Below are 22,751 nucleotides of genomic sequence, written 5' to 3' on the forward strand. Positions count from 1 at the left end.
CGCCGTCAAAAGACGTGAAAGTCGAGAGAGTAGCCAGCAAGAACAACGTCATAGTAACACTGGAGAATGTTGCTGAGATTCTTGTCAATGTTGTGCCGATAACCAAGGAAGATGATAGAATTCACAACTATCAAGTGCCTAATGATGATTGCTTTGCTCACTTGGAAGTTCAGTTTAGATTCTTCAGTTTGTCCCCGAAAGTTGACGGTGTTCTTGGAAAGACTTACAGGCTGGATTTCGAGAACCCGGCGAAGCCAGGTGTCGCGATGCCGGTCGTTGGCGGAGAAGACAGTTACAAGACAACGTCATTGCTTTCTCATGATTGTGCTTCTTGTTTGTTCTCTCAAGAAAGCTCTGCTGAGAGAGATGCTTCTACTAAAATGATTACCGAATTGGACACACTTGATTGCACCAAGTTTTCTTATGGATTGGGAATCGTTTGCAAGAAATGAATACCAGAAAGAAAATTAAAAGGCAATGGTTTAGTAGGTGAATACTTGAAACCTTTGCTTGGAAAATAAGGGCACAGCCATAAATAATAACGCTATTTCTTTGTTATTGTAATTTGTATGCTTTGTTGTTTAATAATTTGAAATTAAACATTGTGTTACTCTTTCGTTTATGTGATTCAATTGAGCCTTTTAAAAATAAATAAAATTATTAAATTCTATAGACTATAGCTTCGCTTCTCTGTCGATTTCTTCTTAATTTTTTGGGCAAATTACAATTATTTATCTTGAGGTTTGGTAAAATTTACTATTACTGTTTTCTTTTTTTTAATAACTATAATATATAAAAAAATTGGAGAATTTAAAATTTACTTTTTGATGAAGAGAAGATGACCATTAGACAAGGAATAGAAAAAGAAGGTTGAAAATATAAAAATAAGAAGAGGGTTTAAGAGAATAAAGAATTGACGGTACAATAATTAAATTTGATTAGGTTAAATAATAGTCAAAATGATAAAAAAAAATAAAAAAATAAATTTAAAACTTTAGCTAATTGAATTTATTTTATTTGTAGTGGGTCATTTAAAATTTGAAGTGGGACATATTATATATAACTATATCTTTTAAAACAAAAATTAAAGACATCATGGGGCAAGTGCCCCCTCATTTGTATGCTTGGGTCCATCCCTGCCTAACCCTAAAATTTAAATCACTCACTAACCCTCGTAACCCTGTCCACTCACTTTTACTCTCTCACCCCTTTACCCACAGTTAGAAAGAAAGAAAGGAAGAAAGGGAGGAAGGAAGAAAAGCGAAAGAGAGGGAGGTGACGACGTCGGCGGGCTGGGTGTCGCCGTCGCCGTCGTCGTTGTCAAAATCGAGAAGGAGATGGAGGAGACGTAAGAGGGACGTCGTCGAGCCAAACGCGAGAGAGAGAGAGAGAGGGGGGGCCACCGCAATCCACACTGCTGCTGGAGGGATCATCGCACGTCGCTTCTGCCGTCAAGATCGTTGTCGTCATCGTCCAGTGTCGCCGTCGCATCGCCATTGAAGAAGAGAGGGAGAAGAGAACGCAGCCCAGTGGCCCAGGGAAAGGAGTTGCCGCCGTTCATACCTCGCATCGCCTTTGCTCCCTTGTCGTCACCGCTGTTTGGGTAGTTCTCGGAGGGAGCCATGGCTGTTCGTGCCGCCGTCAGAGATACTACTCCATTCTGTCGCTATCTGCGTGCTCAGGTATGTTTGTTCTCTCTTCCTCTGAACCCTTCACCCAATAATGTACCAAATTTCTAAGCTAAAAACCAAATTGAGCTTTAGGATTTTATTAAGTTTTAATCTGATAACTTTAAATATGATAGTTTTAATGTTTTATTGTACCCCTTCACTTTTTTTGTGTTGTGTTAGTTGTTTCTTGCTGGATTTATTTAAATTTTTTATTTGCTCCTGGTTGCTGTGTTTTTCAAATCTTGCTGCTATGTTGCTAACTTGTTAATTTGTTAAATTGTTTAATTGCTAATTATTGCTGTGTTAGTTGTTTTTAGTTGAATTTATTAAATTTTGTACTATATAATTATTGTTTTCTAGTTGTTTTACGAAGTTGAATCTCTTTACTCAAGTTAATTGATATGATGTATTAGTAACTAAGTATGAATTTTTTATTAGAATTTTTATTTTTATTTTGTTGTTGATTTTGTTTACTAATTACTCAATCATTATTGTTTTCTATGTTTCAACTGCAATGAACGAACTAAGCGGTAAAATGCGTTTGTTTTCTTATGTATTTTGTAACTTTACTTCAAGATTCTAATATATTATTTTTGGATTTTATTATTGACAAAACTTCTATGTCTAGAATTTTCTCTATGGGTTGTGATGAGCATCAAAGATATGCATCCATTAACCTGTACTTTTTTATATTAACTGCAAGATTGGGGGTTCTTTATCTTGATGCATACTGTGTGATTTGGCAATTGACTCATTGATTAGCTTTTTGTATAAACTATGTATTAGCATATTGTGCCTCATAAGTTGATTAGCTTTAGGAAATAATACACATATTTCACCGTATGAACATTATTCTATAAAAGTCTTTAACACAAATTAGTTTAAAGAGATATTACTTAGATTTGTTTTAATTAAAGAGACACGAATCATTATATTCTAGAACTATGAGTGAAGTAAGTACCATAAATAATATAAGAGAAACATGTTTGTAAAGAAGGTAGAAAATCTACAAAGACAAAGATTGAAATAGGAGAGATTTGCATAAGTCATTACTTTGAGGAAAAATACTAAGCAAGAAAGATAGGATGGTTAATTATAAAATGTTTTTGCAAGACTGATATTTGAGCATTTTTTTTATTATTTTATGTCCATTTTAAGTTAGAAATTGTGGAGTTTTAATTTAATTCCAGTGTTTTAGACTTCTTTGGATGTTACTTTGAGTTGTTTTGGTATTTTAATTATTTTAGGTGAAATTCGGATCAATTTGGCAGAGTATGTGTGCAAGAAAGAGAAGAATTGGAGCTGTCCACTAGGACACTAAACGCCAAGTCTGTCGTTTAGCGCCAGCAACTCAGAACGAGAGAAGAGTCTCTGCCCACAAGGGCGCTAAATAATATAACTGGCATTTAGCGCCAGCAATCTGGACCATATCCTCATCAATGAAGCATCTTTAATTGGATTTAGCTTTTAATTACTCTATTTTATTTTATTTTAGTTATTTTTAATTAAAAACAAAATCTTTTAGGGTTAGAATTTATTATTTTATTTTTAGTTTGAAATCAAATTAGGTTAGCTATAAAAGGGAAAAGATTCACCCTTGAGGGATCTTCTCACTTCCGCACTTTCACATTTTCTAAACCCTTGTTTTCTCTCTAAAGCATGAGCCACTAAACCTCATCGGTTAAGGTTAGGAGCTATGTTTATTTATATGGATTAAGATTATTATTGTTCTATTTTAATTAATGTATTGATTCAGTTTCAAGGATTACTTTCGTTCTTCATCTTATAAATCTAGGTAGATCGAAAGAATAACCCTTACTCTATATGCGTTCTTGTGATTCTTGGAAGAGTTATCTCACTTGAACACCAGTTTAAAAGTAAATTCCTCCTAAATTGCTAATTACATGGACTTAACAAGATACGTGACATATAATCCTCTTATATCTGGATAATTAGGGTTTTTGTGACTATAAACTAGAATTCAACTTAACCCTCTAATCGAAATTAAGTGACCAAGACATTGACGATTAACTAGGTTAGAGGAGACTAAATCACTAAGACATTATGGTTTAGTCACTGACAGTTTGTCATGAAATGAATCTTGCATGATTAAATTAGTTGGTAAGAAAACTTAATCCGAAAAAATAAACATCTGCGAAACCTTGACTATTTTCTCTATATATTTCACACCAATCATACTGTTTGCTTTCTTACTTTTTGAATCACTGTTTAATGCTTTTAAACCAGAAAACACCACTTTCTGCTTATCTGACTAAGTGATTTACTCGACCATTGTTGCTCAGTCCATCAATCCTCATGGAATTGACCCTCATTCACCTGGGGTATTATTTGGTATGACCCGGTGCACTTGCCGGTTCAGTTGTGGACATTCGAATTCCGCAACCAAGTTTTTGGCACCGTTGCCAAGGATTGACTGTGATTGACAACTAATCGTTGTCTGATTGCTTAGATTAGGTATTTTTAGCTTTTACTTTTTATTTGTTTTTTTGTTCTTTAAATTTTTGGAATTTTAGATTTATTTTAGTTAAAATTTTTTCCTTAATTTTTGAAATTAAGTTTGGTATCCTCTTTAGTATTTTATGTTTTACTTTTCCTGATTAATTTTCTTTTCAATTATTTTTGAATTTGGTGTCTATTTTCTTAGTTAATTTTCAAAAATTTTTGTGTTAATTGTTCAGTTTATTTTATTTTATTTCTTTACACAGGATACTTCACTGGGAATTCTCTGCATTCTGACGTAGAGAATCCCACTTTTCTTTGTTTTCTGTCTGTTTATGAGCAGGAACGGGGACAAAGAACTCCTTCTAGAATTTGATCCTGAGATTGAGAGGACTGCAAGAAGATGTTTACAGGAGGCCAGAGCTTACAGAGCTGTTGAAAATCTCAGGGATAACTCTCATAAGGAAGTTGAAGAGTCCACTATGGAGCTTAACAACAACAACAATAATGCTATTAACGCAAATGTGGTTAATCCGAATGCAAATGCACAACCTAGGAGAACACTTGGCTCTTATACTACTCCTAGCCTGAATTTCTATGGGAATAGCATTGTTGTACCCCCTGTTGCTGCAAACAACTTTAAGCTGAAGCCGCAGTTGATTTCTCTGGTGCAGCAAAATTGCCATATCTAATTTTCTACAGATCTGTGATACTATGAAGACTAATGGAGTGAATCCTGATGTCTACAAGCTACTTCTCTTCCCATTCGCTGTGAGGGATAAAGCGAAGTAGTGGCTTGATACTCAGCCCAAGGAGAGCTTGGACACTTGGGATAAGGTAGCCAACAGATTTCTGACCAAGTTATTTTCTCCTCAAAAGCTGATTAAGCAGAGGACATATGTTCAGACCTTCAGGCAAAAAGAGTGAGAGTCTCTCTATGAAGTCTGGGAGAGGTACAAGCAGATGCTCAGGAAGTGTCCTCCTGATAATTTCTCAGATTGGATTCAAGTGCAAATATTCTATGATGGAGTCTCTAAGACCACCAGGATGTCTCTAGATAACTTTAAAGGAGGGTCACTCCACATGAAGAAGACCCCTGATGAGGCCACGGAGCTGATTGAAATGGTTGCTAACAACCACTATTTATACTCTTCTGAGAGGACCTCTGCGAGGAAAAAAGTGATGGAGTTGGATACATTAGATGCTATTCTTTCCCAGAATATAAGGCTATGTCTCAGCAAATCAATGCTATTATATAACACTTAAGTGGAATGCAAGTCTTAGCCATTAGTACTTAAGACAATTCCTATGATATGAGCGGTGGCTTTCCTCAAGGTGAGAATTATGACTATAGCCACTCTGCTTCTGAACAAGTTAATTTCATGGGTAATGCTTCCAAAAATCCCAACAATGATCCATTCTGCAGACATATAATCAAGGGTGGAAGAATCATCCTAACTTTGGGTGGAGAGACCAATCTCAGAGACAACCAAACTTTAATAATTCTCAGGACAGTTTTAATTAGAATAATTTTCAACAACCATCAATTTCAAGCTTCTTAGCCATAGTAAGCACCCACTCAGTCTCAGAGTACTCCTGACTTAGCCTCTATAGTTGCAAAACTCTCCAAGAACACTAACAGTTTTATGCAGGAGACCAGAGCTTCACTTCAAAACTTGGAGATACAAGTAGGTCAGTTGAGTAAGCAAATGCCTGAGAGACCTCCTAACACTCTTCCTAGTGAGATAGAGCCTAATCCAAGAGAAGAGTACAAGGCTGTCACAGTGGTAAGTGAACCAGTGACAGTGAAGAAAGTACAGATTGCTGAAGGATCAAAGAAGACAGAAGCTCCAGAAAAGACTGAGGGTACCAAAGTACACGCCCAGAAGCTCCATAAGGAGACTAGTGCGGAATTCGAAAGACCACAACTGAACCGACAAGTGCACCGGGTTGTACCAAGTAATACCTCAAGTGAGTGAGGATCAATCCCATGAGGATTGATGGACCAAGCAATAATGATCGAATGATTTACTTAATTAAGTAAGCAGAAAAGAGTGTTTTGTGGTTTCAATTGCATTAAATAGTAAATTCAGAGAATTTAGAAAACAATCAGTAAAAGTGGTGTGGAGAATATGTGAGAAAACAGTTAAGGTTTCAGAGTTATTTATCTTTCGGATTTACTTTTCTTATCAACTATTTTAATCATGTAAGATTCAATTCATGGAAAACTATATGTGACTAAACCGTAATTTCTTAGTAATTTAGTCTCCTCTAACCTAGTTAACAGCCAATTCCTTGGTCACTTAAGTTCAATTAGAGGGTTAAGTTCAATTCTAGTTTATGTACCACAAAAATCCTAATTACCCAAATATAAGAGGATTATATGTCACGTATCCCGTTAAGTCCAGATAATTAGTGATTTAGGAGAAATTATTTTCAAGCTGTTGTTCAAGTAAATTGCTTTTCCAAGGTTTATAAGAACTCAAATAGAATAAGGGTTCTTCTTTTGATCTACCCAAATCCTTAAAATGAAGAACAAAAACAAATTCTTAAAATTGAAATTAATACATTAATTAAAATAGAATAGTAATAGTATAATCCATCGAATACAGAGCTCCTAACCTTAACAGTGGAGGTTTAGTTGCTCATGGCTCAGAGAGAAAACTAGGATTTAGAAAAACTGTAAACTGTAGAAGGAGGTTCGTAAGAGAGTAGAAAGCTCGAAGGGCTGAATCTTTTTCCTTTTATATCTAATCCTAATTAATGTAAAATATGTTTTCTAAAACTAAATAATATCTTTTCCTCTTGTAAAATAAAATAAAGTTTAATCAAAATAACTAAAGAATCTCGTGATGGCTAGTTGGCGAGAAAGGGGACCACTTCTTTTTCTGAGGCTGGTGCCACCCCACCCGTGTTTCACATTAAGAATTTTTCATCCTAGCGCCAAACTTGGAAAATCCCAAGTTTGGCGCTACCAAGACCGTGGTTTCCGAAGAAAAGTATAAACTATTATATATCGTTGAAATGCTCTTGAAGTTAGCTTTCCAATGTTGCTAGAACCGCATAAACTAGACCTCTGTAGCTCAAATTATGCCTATTAGAGTGCAAGGAGGTCAGGGTTGACAGCATCATCGACTTTCTTCCTTTTCTTCTACACGAACTCTGTCAAATCCGTCCGGATGCTACCTGAAATAAACCAAATTGCACACGACTCAAGTTAGCATCCATAATGGCTTAAAATACTTAAATCATGATTAAACTTAACAATTTCGAGTACAAATTCACCAGGAAAAGATAAAAAAGATGCTCACGTATCAGAGACCAAGGACGAACAATTCTCACAGTTCTTGAAAGTTTTTAAAAAGTTGAAAATCAATATTCCTTTTGCTGAGGTTCTGGAGCAAATGCCTCCCTATGTCGAGTTCATAAAAAGCTTGATTTCTAAGAAGAAGACCTTGAAGGGAGATGAAACAGTGGTCCCAACCAAGGAATGCAGTGCAATAATTCAGAGAAATTTGCCAAAGAAGATGCCAGATCCAAGGAGCTTTCAGATTCCATGCACTATTGGGAGTATCACCTTGGACAAAGCCCTATGTGATTGATGATCGGATTTTTGGGTGATTTAGAATTCTCAAATGAATTCTCGTTACAAGTATAGTTTCTAAACCAAGCAATAATCCTTTCATGCAAAAATTTGTTTGTCACAAGTACAAACCCCTAAATTTATAAACCAAAGTATTGAACCTCGGGTCGTTCTCCCTAAGAATTGCAATAAAGTATCTTGTTATTGGTTATGAGATATTTTGGGGTTTTTGGGATAAGAAACAAGAAATTTAAATGGCAATGAAAATAAACTAACAACTAAAAAGGTCTTGACAAGGGTTGGTGGTCAAGGATCTCTATCCCTATCACTAACCACAACATGAGAATTGGCAAGGATCAACCCTATTAAGTCATCCTCTAACTAATAAAGGAAAGTCAAATGAGCTATGTCAATTCAAGTCTATAAGTCCTAGTTCTCCACCAAATCAATCAGTGAGATCTAGCGTTAATGGCTCCCAATCGTCAATCACTTGGACATTAGTAACTCAAGAGTTCTTAAGTTACCTTCCCAAGCCAAGAACATAAAATTCTACTCTAAAATCCAACCAAGCATTTTATCAAACACTTGGAAGGCATAAAAGGAAAACATAGTAAAATTGCAAGGAAACTGAATCTACTCTACTCAATTGCAAGGAATTAAACAACAACAAAGCAATTCAACAATAAAGGAACATGAAAACATAAATTGCATTAAAGAGAAATAAAAGAACAAAAGTGCATCAACATAAAAGTAAAGAATTACTAGAATTAAATGCTAAACTAGAGAGAAGAGATGTAGAAGAAGAAGAATTACAAAAGGAAAAGTAAATCAAAGCATGAAGTTAACCTAGATCTAAGAATTCATAATCTAGATCTAACCTACTCCTAATTCTAGAGAGAAGAGAGAGCTTCTCTCTCTAGAAACTAACTAAAGCATGGTAAAACTAAAATAAAACTCAACTAATCAACTAGATGTCTCATCTCTCTTCAATCCTTGGGTCAAATAGCATCAGAAATGAGTTGGATTGGGCCCCAAAATGCACCAGAAATTGCTGGCCACGAGTTGCACTTTAGTGGGTCACGTGCACATCAGCGTGTACGTGTACTGTGCACGTGCGCACCCTTATGCATGGTGCAACTATGGCAAATCTTATATTATTTCAAAGCCCCGGATGTTAGCTTTCTAACGCAACTAGAACCGTATCATTTTGACCTCTGTAGCTCAAGTTATGGTCGATTAAGTGCGAAGAGGTCAGCTTGACAATGTTTGTGATTCCTTCATTTCTTCATGAGTTCTCCATTTTTACATGCTTTTTCTTCATTCCCTTGATCCAATCTTTGCCTCCTAAATCTAAAATCACTTAACAAACATATCAAGGCATCTAATGGAATCAAGGTGAATTAAATTTAGCTATTTTAAGACCTAAAAAGTATATTTTCACTCTTAAGCACAATTAAAGAAAAATTTACAAAACCATGCTATTTCATTGAATAAATATGAGAAAAGATGATAAAACCCTCTAAATTCGACACAAGATAAACCCTACAAATGGAGTTTATCAATCTCCCCTCACTTACACCAAGCATGTCCTCATGCTTAAACCAAGAATGAAGCAAGGGGTATGACATTTATTCAATACAAAGAAACTATATGCATCTATCTATATGAATTTAACTAAATGCAAAATAATTCTACCTACTTGGTTAATAGTAAATCAATCTCCAAGACAGATAACAATTTATGAATCCTACCAATTCAAATATCAAAATGAAGTTCAAGTAGACTTGCAAGAAGAACGCTCATGAAAGCCGGGAATCAAGGAATTGAGCATCGAACCCTCACCGGAAGTGTTTGCACTCTAGTCGCTCAAGTGTATAGGGTCAATTCTCTCAATTCTCCCCTAATCATGCTTTCCAAGATTTGTTTTTCATCTAACAATCAACAATTATTTCATGCATGCATACAAGTATCATGAGGTCTTTTCATCGGTTGTAATGGGGCTAGGGTCAATGTATGATGCATATTTGGTCAAGTGGACTTGAAATTTGAATCTTTGATTACCTTAAACTTCCCACCTAACCTATATAGCAACCTATACAATTAGGTACTAACCTAACTACCCATCCTTCACTTTTTCACATACTCATGCATTTTCTTTTGATTTTTACAACACTTATGCATTGACTCTTATTGGACTTTACTTTGGGGCATTTTGTCCCCATTTTATTGTTTTTATTCTTTTTCTTTCTTTTTCTATTTTTTCTTTTTTCTTTTCTTTTCTTTTTCACATTTATTATTTCCCTATTTTTTTTCTTTTTTCTTTTGTTTTTCTCATTTTTTTTCTTTCTTTCAAGCTACATACAAGAATATCAATGCATAAGGTCTATACATTTAATCAATACATGAGTACGTACCCAATTCCCAATATTTTCAGCAAAAATATAAAACTACCCTTTTATCCTAACCAATGTCCCAAGTTTTTTCACACTTGAATGATACTCACACTCACTAGCCTAAGATAATCAAAGATCCAAATAAAGGACATTTATTGTTTTTCGCTTTAAGGCTTGTAATGTGCTAAATTAAAGAACAAAGTAGGTTAATTGTAGGCTCAAAGTTGCTAACAATAGAAGATAAAAGGTAGGATATTTGGGAAAGTGAGCTAAATAAAACGATGACCTCAATTATATAAATGCATGAATATACAAAATAATGGACATAAAGAATCAAACAAATAAAAAATTACAATCATAGAAAGAGAATAATGCACACAAGAAGGAAAATAAGTGGTTATAAGATGTAACCACACCATTAGGCTCAAATCTCACAAGCTTGTGTTCTTAGCTCAAAAACCATGTTCCAAAATAAATTCTTTCAAGCAAGTTCAACAAAAATTTTTCAAATTGGTAAGGTGCCCTAAAACAATTTTCTTGGAAAAGAAATCATCACCCTAACCAAGTAGTCCTAACATAAAAAGGAAGTGGTAAAAATATATACAAATCCTAACTAACATGTAACCTATCATGCAATGCAATAGCTAATATTGGTGTTGAAAGGAATTGTTATCCATGGAGATCGGTCGGACGACCTCCCCACACTTGAAGATTGCACCGTCCTCGGTGCATGCAAAGAAGAGCAATGTGGATGGGTTGCTACAATTGATGAGCTTCTTCAAAAGGTTGTGCGGATGACTTGTTTGTTGCCCCATTTAGAAACTTTCCTTTTCCTTCTTTCTTGGTGGCCAACCTAAAAGGAAAGAAAAAGAAAGAGAATTAAGCCTACAACAAAGATAGCAAAGCAAGTAGAACATAGGCGGGGCTAATGCCAAATAAGAGTAAAGTTCTCTACTACATGATAGCTACAATATGTGAGTGAGAAAACAATGTAAGCTTAAGGCATATCATTAAGCTTGATGCAAGAGTAAAGTCAAAGCATGAAGAGCATATTGAGCATCAAGTTCAAATAAGAAAAAGTGGGTCATGAAAGGCAATAAAAGGTCATATCAATGCACAAAGACACAAGAGTTATACAAGATGAAGCATTGATTTAAAAGTTTCAACACCCATCAATATCAAACAAGTCAAGAGGCACCAAAATAATGCAAGAAATTCTCAACAATTGAGTAGGAAAATGCAACACCATTATTAAAATGAGGAACTTAGAAAAAAATGAAAACAGGCTATAAAAACAAAATTGAAATGTAAAGAATAGAAGTATACGAATGCAATAAACAAAAGAAAATGGAAGAGGAGAAAAAAAACTTTTTTTTACCGGCGCGGAAGCGTCATGCACACTTACGCGCCGATGTGCAGTTTGGCCGAAGGGCGCGTACGCGCCAGGTGCGCGCACGCGTGGGTTGGGTTAGGCGCGGGGTACAGTGTCAGCCTAAGATTGGCCCGACTCTCTGGAACATGTACCAGGAGGGCAGGTGGCGCTATCGGCGCGCGCGCGCAGCGTGCGTACGCGCGCATTGCGCAATTAGCATCAAGGACGTGTACGCACCAGGTCGATTTGTGCCTTAGGCCCAATATTCGCACAGTGCAGGCCTAACTATCGGGTTTTTGGTTGGGGGTGAAATTTTGGCATCCACGCGTACGCGCCATGTACGCGTGCGCGTCGATGGGCGAAAATGCTTGAGGCGCGCGTCCGCGCCAAGTGCGCGCACGCGCGGGTTAGTACTCTATTTTTTTCAAAATTGTTCCAGGTTCTTGCACCAAACCAAGCCTTCCAAACCTCCAAACAACTACCAAAACACCCTAAAACTTTATTTATCATACCAAACTATCAAATAAACTCAACAAATCAATCAAAACATGAATCTAAACAAATTTACCAATGTGTACAAAATAGAAAAATGAAAAGAATTTACCATGGTGGGTGTCTCCCACCTAGCACTTTTGTTTATTGTCCTTAAGTTGGACTTATGGGGAGCTCCTCTCAAGGTGGCTTGTGCTTAAAACTATCCTTGAACATCCACCAATGCTTGAGTCTCCAATAAGCTACATTCTTCAATTTTAATATCTTCAAGATTTGATGGAGTTCTTCACAAACCATGAGTTCCCAAATTTGATTCTCCTTGTGCGATCTGGGATCCCACACTTTGTGTTGACACCCATATTCAAATTGATCATCATGATTCCAATTGGGTGGCATGACCTTAAAATTCTCAAAGAAGCCCCCAAACAACTTCCTAGACCCTTGCAATTGGGTTCTACACCAACCATTACTATTCAACTTTGAACATGCAACCTTCATGAGCTTAGAATGATATTTTCAACCACTAACCATCTCCCTTTTGCTCTTAAAGCCTCAAATATATCTAAGTTGACCATCCGTCTCAAGCAAACCATATTCAAGGGGAATAATAAAGCTTGAGTATAAGGAATTTACCCAATTGAATGTATGAATGGATGGTGGTGGCTTGGAGAGAGGTATCTCCATTGTGCTAGCAAGCTTTACTCCCTTGTGTTCTTCCTTGGTTACCTCCACCTCTTCACAAATTTCTTCAACTTCAATCATTTGTTCATCAATTTCTTCTAACTCTTCTCCGTCACTCAAATCATAAATGGGAGGTTGAGAGAAATGTACCTCCACATCGCTTTCTATCTCATTGGGAGAAGGTTCTTCAAATTCAAAGGATTCACCACCAAGAAAGTTGGATGCATGATCTTCATCACCAAGGGAACTTACTTCTTGCTTCATTCCCTCCAAGTCTTCATTCAAAAATTGTTTTGGAGGTTGTGCACTCTCCTCCTCAACATCAAATTCAATTTTCTTGGAGAGGTTCTCTTCAACTCTAGGTTCCCAAGGGGGTTCTGCATCTCCTAAGTCTTTGACCACTTCTTCCTCTTCTTCAATGATCATAGGCTCCTCCAATTGTTCTAACACAAAGTGGCATCCCTCATTTTCCACCGGAGTGTCCAATCTCTCCTTCATGCTATGCTTTTCAATTAATTCTCCACATGTGACCATGGGAGTGCTTTGAGTGCTCAAGTATTGGGAGACTAAAGTGCTTACCACCTTGGTCAAGGTAGCCACAAATTCTAGTGTCTCCCTTTGCATTTCTCCTTGCCCTTGAAGTATGAGGCTAAGGATTTCATCCATTGAGGATTGGGGTGGATAGGAGGGTTCAATGTCTTGGAGAATGGGTTCATAATAGGAAGGTGGTTCTTCTTGGTAAGGATGTGGTGATGTATATTAAGGTGGCTCTTGAGAGTATTGATATTGGGATGGTGGTTGGTATGGTGGATATGGGTCAAGGTCATATGGAGGTGTTTGGTGAAAAGAGGCTTGTGAGTGTAGTAGATGGCTATGTTGAGGATATGGCTCATAGACATATGGTGGTGGTTCTTGAAAGTCACAAAGAGATTCACCATAGCCATTGGATTGGTATGCATCATAGCATGGCTCTTGTTCATAGTCCATTGGTGGAGGTTGTTGCCATGAAGATTGGTCATATGCATATGGCTCGTCCCACCTTTGATTATCCTATCCTTGATACACATCCTCATGGTAGCTCCCATTACCTACAACATAGTTGTAATCACACTCATAACCAAAGTGAGAATTTATGATAGCAAGAGAAAATAAAAACAAAATCAAATAAGAAGCAAGAAAATTAAATCCTAAAACTAGCAAAAACTAACAAAGAAGCAAAAGGCATACCTATTTACAGTATTCACATATATACAATAACCAATAATACAACACCATTGAAATTCCCCGGCAACGGCGCCATTTTGATGATCAGATTTTTGTGTGGTATAGAAATTCACAAATGAATTCTCGTTGCAATATAGTTTCTAAACCAACATTAATCCTTTCATACAAAAATTTTGTTTGTCACTAAAACAAACCCCTAAATTTATAAATTGAAGTATTGAACCTCGGGTCGTTCTCCCTAGGAATTATAATAAAGTGTTCTCGTTATTGGTTATGGAGTATGTTTGGGGTTTTGAGATTTTTGACAAGAAATATAAATGGCAAAGAAAATAAACTAACAACTAACAACTAACAAAGCTCTTGGCTAGATATGAGAACTAGAAGTCCTATCCTAGTTATCCTCCTCAATTGTGACCATAAATTGTCCATTGCTACCACTTAGTTAACCTCTAATCATGGAGGAAAGTCAAGTGGATGAATCAACTTGATTCCACAAGTCCTAGCCAACTCCCAAGGGAAAGACTAGCTTTAGTGGTATCCAAATCAATTAGCAACTTCTAATTGTCAATCAACAAAGGAATTAGATAACTCAAGCGTCACTAATTACTCCACCTAGGCCAAGAGGAACAAAATCTACACTAAAATCCAACCAAGCATTTCATCAAACACTTGGAAGGCACTAAAGAAAAGCATAGTAAATGGATAACAACAATAAAATCTAACAACAATTATTGTAAAAAATCAATAACAACAATCAAAAGGAACACAATTATTATGAATTACCTCTAATTGAATTAAAAGAGAAGAGAAGGAACAAAAGTAGATCTACAATAAAGCATGGAAGCAAAATAGAAGAGATTACAACAAAAGAATAGAGGAAGATAAATGTAACAACAAGAATTGAGAATCAAAAGTAGAGGAAGGCATGAATTGAAACCTAGATCTAAGAACTAAACCTAATCCTAATTCTAATCCTAGAGAGAAGTGAGAGCTTCTCTCTCTAAAACTAACTCTAACTACTCCTAAAACTTAAACTATGACTAATTATCAAAAGTATGTTAATTCCCCTTCAATCCTTGGCTTAAATAGCATCAGAAATAAGTTAGATTGGGCCCACAAGGCTTCTAAAATTGCTGGCCACGAGTTGCATTAAGTGAACCATGTGCACCCATCGGCACGAACGCGTACCGTGCGCGTGCACGCCCCTATACATGATGCAACTATGACAAATCTTATATCATTTTGAAGCCCCGGATGTTAGCTTTCCAACACAACTAGAACCGTATCATTTGGACCTCGTAGCTCAAGTTATGGTCAATTGAGTGCGAAGAGGTTGGCTTGATAGCTTTTGCAATTCCTTCATTTCTTTATGAGTTCTCCATTTTTACATGCTTTTCCTTCATTCCCTTGATCCAATCTTTGCCTCCTAAATCTGAAATTAGTTAACAAACATATCAAGGCACCTAATGGAATCAAGGTAAATTAAATTTAGCTATTGTAAGACCTAAAAAGCATGTTTTCACTCTTAAGCACAATTAAAGGAGAAGTTATAAAACCATGCTATTTCATTGAATAAATGTGGGAAAAGATGATAAAACCCTCTAAATTCAACACAAGATAAACCCTACAAATGGGGTTTATCAACCTCCCCACACTTAAACCAAGCATGTCCTCATGTTTAAACCAAGAGAAAGCAAAGGATATCAATATTTATTCAATGAAATCTAACTAAATGTACCCTACCTATATGCAACTATCTACATGAATACAATTGCTTGGTCAAAATAAATCAATTCCTAAGAAACATATATGCACAAGGGCTAAGGACTAGCAAGTCCAATCCACAATTGAATTGAGTTATTAAATATTTTTACAAACTTGCAAGAAAGGTGATGATTATAGGTGAAAACATGTAATTGAGCATCAAACCCTTACCGGATGTGTTTACACTCTATTCGCTCAAGTGTTTAGGGTTGATTCTCTCAATTCTCCTCTATTTCATGCTTTCTAAGATTTGTTTTTCTTCTAACAATCAATATTTATTCAATGCATGCATACAAGTATCATGAGGTCTTTTCATAGGTTGTAATGGGGCTAGGGTCAAGGTAAGGATGCATATATGGTTGAGTGAGCTTGAAATTTGAATCTTTGATAAGCTTAGACTTCTCACTAAACCTATGACATCCTATACAATTAAGTTCTAACCTAACTACCCATTTTTTTTACTTTTTTTTTTCACATACTCATGCATTCTTTTCTTTTCACAACACTTATGCATTGATTTTATTGAGCTACACTTTGCTTTGGGGCATTTTGTCCCCTTTTTATTTCTTTTCTTTTTTTCTTTTTCTTTTTTTTTTCTATTTTTTTCTATTTTTTTCTTATTTTTTTTCTTTCTTTTTGTTTCTTTTCCTTTTTCTTTTGTTTTTCTCATTTTTTTTCTTTTCTTTCAAACTATATACAAGAACATCAATGCATAAGGTCTATACATTTAATCAATACATGAGTACGTACCCAATTCCCAATATTTACAACAAAAATACAAAACTACCCTTTTATTCACCCAATGTCCCAAGATTTTCCACACTTGAATGATACTCACACTCACTAGCCTAAGCCAATCAAAGATCCAGATAAGGACTTTTATTATTTTTCACTTTAGGGCTTGTAATGTGCTAAATTAAGAACAAGTGGGTTAATCGTAGGCTCAAAATCGGCTAACAAAGGAGGATAAAAGGTAAGGCTATTTGGGTAAGTGAGCTAAATGAAATGATGGCCTCAATCACATAAATGCATGAATACACAAAATAATGGACACAAAGAATCAAACAAATTAAAGATCACAATCATAGAAAGAGAATAATGCACACAAGAAGGAAAAATAAGTGGCTATATAATGTAACCACACCATTAGGCTCAAGTCTCACTTGCTTGTGTTCTTAGCTCAAAAATCATGTTCCACGATATATATATAATTCAAGCAAGTTCAATGAAAAATTTTCACTCAAATCAATTGAGGTGCCCTATAGATAGAAATCTTGAAAAATCTCATTATTTTGACTAAGCTTATTGTGTATATATATGCGAAAATAAGGAAATGCAAGTAAAAATCCTAAAACCCTAGAATGGAATGCAAAAGTGTTGAGATTAGAAACATGTCACCCAAAATCGCCGACCGATCGGACGACCTCTCCACACTTGAAGATTGCACCATCCTCGGTGCATGCAAAGAAGAGCAAGGGGGATGTGTTGCTACAATTGATGAGCTCCTTCAAAAGGTTGTGTGGATGACTTGTTTGTTGTCCCATTTAGAAACTCTTCCTTTTTCCTTCTTTCTTGGTGGCCAACATAAAAGGAAAGAAAAGGAAAGAAAAATTAAGCTTATAACAAAGATATTAAAGCAAATAGAACATAGGCGGGGGCTAATACCAAATAAAAGTAGGGTTCTCACTACATGTTAGCTACGCATGTGAGGGAGAGAAGAATATGAGCTAATGGCATATCAACTAATACTTAATGCAAGAGTAAAGTCAAAGCATGAAGAGCAAATTGAGCATCAAGTTCAAATAAGAAAAAGTGGATCATGAAAAACAATATGAGCTCATATCAATGCACAAGGGATACAAGAGTTATAAAAGACGAACCATTGATGTAAAAGTTTCATCATCCATCAATATGAAACAAGTCATGAAGCACCAAAACAATGCAAGAAATTCTCAACAATTGAGTAAGAGAATTCAACACCATTATTAAAATGAGAAACTTAGAAAAAGAAAAAAATGAAAACAGGCTATAAAAACAAAATTGAAATGCAAAGAATAGAAGTATACGAATGCGATAAACGAAAGAAAATGGAAGAGGAGAGAAAAAAACTATTTTTTTACCAGCGCGGACGCGTCATGCACGCATGCGCGCGCCGATGCGCAGATTGGCCGAGGCACACGTACGCGCCAGGTGCGCGCACGCATCGGCTAGGCTGGGCGCATAGTGTCAGCCCAAGATTGGCCCAACTCTCTGGAACATGTACCAGGAGGGCAAGTGGTGCTATCGGCGCGCGCGCACAGCGTGCGTGCGCGTGCATTGCGCATTTGGGATCATGGACGCGTACGCGCTAGGTGTGCGTACGCGCGGATTGGTTTGTGCTTCAGGCATGGTGATGGCGCAGTGTAGGCGCAACTCTCGGGTCAATGCATGGAGGGATGAAATTTTTTCAATCCACGCGTACGCGCACATAGCGCGTGCACGTGGAGGGGTGAAAATGCTGAATGCATGCGTACGCGTGGATGGTGCTCTATTTTTCAAAATTTTTCTATGTTTTTGTACCAATACAAGCATTCTAAACTTCCCAACAGCTACCAAAACACCATAAAACCTTATTTAACCTACTAAACTACCAATCATACTCAACAAACTCAACAAAACATGAAATTAAACTAAGTACCAATATATACAAAAGGGAAAAATGAAAAGAATTTACTATGGTGGGGTGTTTTCCACCTAGCACTTTTGTTTATTGTCCTTAAGTTGGACTTATAGGGAGCTCCTCTCAAGGTGGCTTGTGTTTGAAGCTATCTTGAACATCCACCAATGCTTGAATCTCCAATAAGCTCCATTCTTCAGTTTTAATATCTTCAAGCTTTGATGGAGTTCTTCACAAACCATAAGCTCCCAAATTTGATTTTCCTTGTGCGATCTGGGATCCCACACTTTGTTTTGACACCCGTCCTTAAATTGATCATTATTATTCCATCCGGGTGGCACGATCTTGCAATTCTCATTTAAGCAACCAAACAACATCCTAGACCCAAGCAATCTAGTTCTACACCAACCGTTGCAATTAAGCTTTGAACGTGTAGCCATCATGCACCTAGAATGATATTTCCAACCATTAGCCATCTCCCTTTTGCTCTTAAAGCCACAAATATATCTAAGTTGACCATCTGTCTCTAGAAAACCATATTCAAGGGGAATAATAAAGCTTAAGTATAAGAAATTTACCCACTTGAATGAAAGAATGGATGATGGTAGCTTGGGGAGAGGTATCTCCAATGTGCTTGTAAGCTCTACTCCTCTGTGTTCTTCTTTGACTACCTCCACCTCTTGACAACTTTCTTCAATTTCAACCATTTGTTCATCAATTTCATCTACCTCTTTTCCATCACTTAAATCATAAATGGGAGGTTGAGAGAAATCTACTTCCCCATTGCTTTCTATCTCATTGGGAGAAGGTTCTTCAAATTCAAATGATTCATCACCAAGAAGGTTGGATGCATGATCTTCATCTTCAAGGGAACTCAATTCTTGCTCCATTCCTTCCAAGTCTTCATTCAATAATTGTTTTGGAGGTTGTGCACTTTTCTCCTCAACATCAAATTCAATCTTCTTGGAGAGGTTCTCTTCAACTCTAGGTTCCAAAGGAGGTTCCGCATCTCCTAAGTCTTCAACCACTTCTTCCTCTTCTTCAATGATCATAGGTTCCTCCAATTGTTCTAACACAAAGTGGCCTTCCTCCATCTCTATCGGAGTTTCCAATCTCTCCTTCATGCTTTGCTCTTCAATTGATTCTCCACATGTGACCATGGGAGTGCTTTGACTGCTCAAATATTGGGAGGCTAAGGTGCTTACAACCTTGGTCAAGGTAGCCACAAATTCTAGTGTCTCCCTTTGTATTTCTCCTTGCCCTTGAAGTATAAGGCTAAGGATTTCATCCATTGAGGATTGGGGTGGGTAGGAGGGTTCAATGTCTTGGAAAATGGGTTCATAATAGGAAGGTGGTTCTTCGTGGTAAGGGTATGGTGGTATATATTGAGGTGGTTCTTGGGAGTGGTGATCTTGGAGTGGTAGTTCCATGTATGGCTCATATGGTTCAAAAGGTGGTTGGTATGGTGGAAATGGATTAGGGTCATATGGAGGTGTTTGGTGAAAATAGGCTTGTGAGTGTGGTTGAGGTTCATGTTGAGGATATGACTCATAGGCATATGGTGGTGGTTCTTGAAAGTCACAAGGAGATTCACCATAGCCGTTGGATTGGTATGCATCATAGAATGGCTCTTCTTCATAGTGCATTGGTGGAGGTTGTTGCCATGAAGATTGATCATATACATATGGCTCATCCCACTTTTGGTTATCCCATCCTTGATACACATTCTCATTATAGTCCTCATTTCCTACAACATAGTTAGAACCAAACTCATAGCCAAAGTGAGAATTCATGGTAAAAAGGGGAAAATAAAGACAAAAGCTAATAAGAAATAATGAAATAAAGTCCTAAACTAGCAAAAAAACTAGCAAGCAATCTAAAAATCAAGCTATTCACAATATTCACATATATACAATAACCAATAACACAACACCATTACAACTCCCCGGCAATGGCGCCATTTTGATGATCAGATTTTTGTGTGGTTTAAAATTCTCAAATGAATTCTCGTTGCAAGTATAGTTTCTAAACCAAGCAATAATCCTTTCATGCAAAAATTTGTTTGTCACAAGTACAAACCCCTAAATTTATAAACCGAAGTATTGAACCTCGGGTCGTTCTCCCTAGGAATTGCAATAAAGTGTCTTGTTATTGGTTATGAGATATTTTGGGATTTTTGGGATAAGAAACAAGAAATGTAAATGGCAATGAAAATAAACTAACAACTAAAAAGGTCTTGGCAAGGGTTGGTGGTCAAGGATCTCTATCCCTATCACTAACCACAACATGAGAATTGGCAAGGATCAACCCCATTAAGTCATCTTCTAACTAATAAAGGAAAGTCAAATGAGCTATGTCAATTCAAGTCCATAAGTCCTAGTTCTCCACCAAATTAATTAGTGAGATCTAGCGTTAATGGCTCCCAATCGTCAATCACTTGGACATTAGTAACTCAAGAGTTCCTAAGTTACCTTCCCAAGCCAAGAACATAAAATTCTACTCTAAAATCCAACCAAGCATTTTATCAAACACTTGGAAGGCATAAAAGGAAAACATAGTAAAATTGCAAGGAAAGTAAATCTACTCTACTTAATTGCAAGGAATTAAACAACAACAAAGCAATTCAACAATAAAGGAACATGAAAACATAAATTGCATTAAAGAGAAATAAAAGAACAAAAGTGCATCAACATAAAAGTAAAGAATTACAAGAATTAAATGCTAAACTAGAGAGAAGAGATGTAGAAGAAGAAGAATTACAAAAGGAAAAGTAAATCAAAGAATGAAATTAACCTAGATCTAAGAATTCCTAATCTAGATCTAACCTACTCCTAATTCTAGCGAGAAGAGAGAGCTTCTCTCTCTAGAAACTAACTAAAGCATGATAAAACTAAAATAAAACTCAACTAATCAACTAGGTGTCTCATCCCTCTTCAATTCTTCGGTCAAATAGCATCAGAAATGAGTTGGATTGGGCCCCAAAATGCACCAGAAATTGCTGGCCACGAGTTGCACTTTAGTGGGTCACGTGCACATCAGCGCATACACGTACCGTGTGCGTTCACGCTCTTATGTGTGGTGCAACTATGGCAAATCTTATATCATTTTGAAGCCCCGGATGTTAGCTTTCTAACTCAACTAGAACCGCATCATTTGGACCTTTGTAGCTCAAGTTATGGTCTATTAAGTGCGAAGAGGTCGGCTTGACAGCTTTTGCGATTCCTTCATTTCTTCATAAGTTCTCCATTTTTACATGCTTTTTCTTCATTCCCTTGATCCAATCTTTGCCTCCTAAATCTGAAATCACTTAACAAATATATCAAGGAATCTAATGGAATCAAGGTGAATTAAATTTAGCTATTTTAAGATCTAAAAAGAATATTTTCACTCTTAAGCACAATTAAAGGAGAATTTACGAAACCATGCTATTTCATTGAATAAATGTAGGAAAAGATGATAAAATCCTCTAAATTCAACACAAGATAAACCCTACAAATGGGTTTTATCAGTGATCTTGGAGCAAGCATTAATTTGATTCCCTTGTCTATGATAAAGAAATTGCAAATTCAAGAGGCACAACCAACAAGGGTAGCTTTACAAATGGCAAACAAGTCACTAAAACAAGCACATGCACTACAAAAAAAGGCTTATGGTCACGGTAAAAAACCGTGACAATAACTAGTAAAAATGGTGACCATAGATCTATGGTTATGGTTTTTTACTGTGGCCTATTCTCTCATGGCCATAGGTCTATGGTCACGGTTTTTTTTATCTATGGTCATGGTTACAATTTTCAAATTCTGACACTTTAGCCCACGTTTTTTCACCGTGACCATAGGTTAATCTATGGTCACACATAAAAACCTTGACCATAGCCTTATCTATTACCGTGACCATAGCCTCTATGGTCACCCCTCCTTAAAACCATGACCATAGTCTTATCTATGGTCACGGTTTTCACCGTGACCAAAGCCTCTATGGTCACCCCACCTTAAAACCGTGACCATAGCATTATTTATGATCACAGTTTTTGCCGTGGCCATAGCCTCTATGGTCACCCCACCTTAAAACCGTGACCATAGCTGTATCTATGGTCACGATTTTTGTCATGGCCATAGCCTCTATGGTCACCCCTCCTTAAAACCGTGACTATATTTGTTTTATGAGATTTATTTTTTTAAAGCATAATCACATCCCAAATTTATGATAATCACAAAATAAATCTAAAAATGAGAAATTCAAGACATCTAAATCATAAAAATTATATTATAAGCTAGATATGTTTTTAATCCAAACAACACAAATAAAAACAGAGTGTAATTTATCCATTACATGTAATACCGGGTAAAGTCTGTTTACAAAAAGTATAGAACACATCAAAATATTACATTTAGATAACTAAAAATATATATGAGACCCATCCCATCTCATATTGCTATGGAAAATATTTTCTTCA

At 36.4% G+C, this 22,751-nt stretch overlaps 1 protein-coding gene across 1 annotated transcript in view; it reads left to right on the forward strand.

The window, feature by feature from the left end:
- The window catches only part of LOC107621856, a gene marked incomplete in the record, with an annotated part of 5,091 nt that extends 4,419 nt beyond the window's left edge, over positions 1–672 (forward strand). Inside the window, 1 exon segment of the mRNA XM_016323841.2 lies at positions 1–672. Within this exon segment, the coding sequence (XP_016179327.1) occupies positions 1–452 (452 nt within the window).

Source organism: Arachis ipaensis, chromosome B10, assembly GCF_000816755.2.
Source record: "Arachis ipaensis cultivar K30076 chromosome B10, Araip1.1, whole genome shotgun sequence".
NCBI classification, from domain to species: domain Eukaryota; kingdom Viridiplantae; phylum Streptophyta; class Magnoliopsida; order Fabales; family Fabaceae; genus Arachis; species Arachis ipaensis.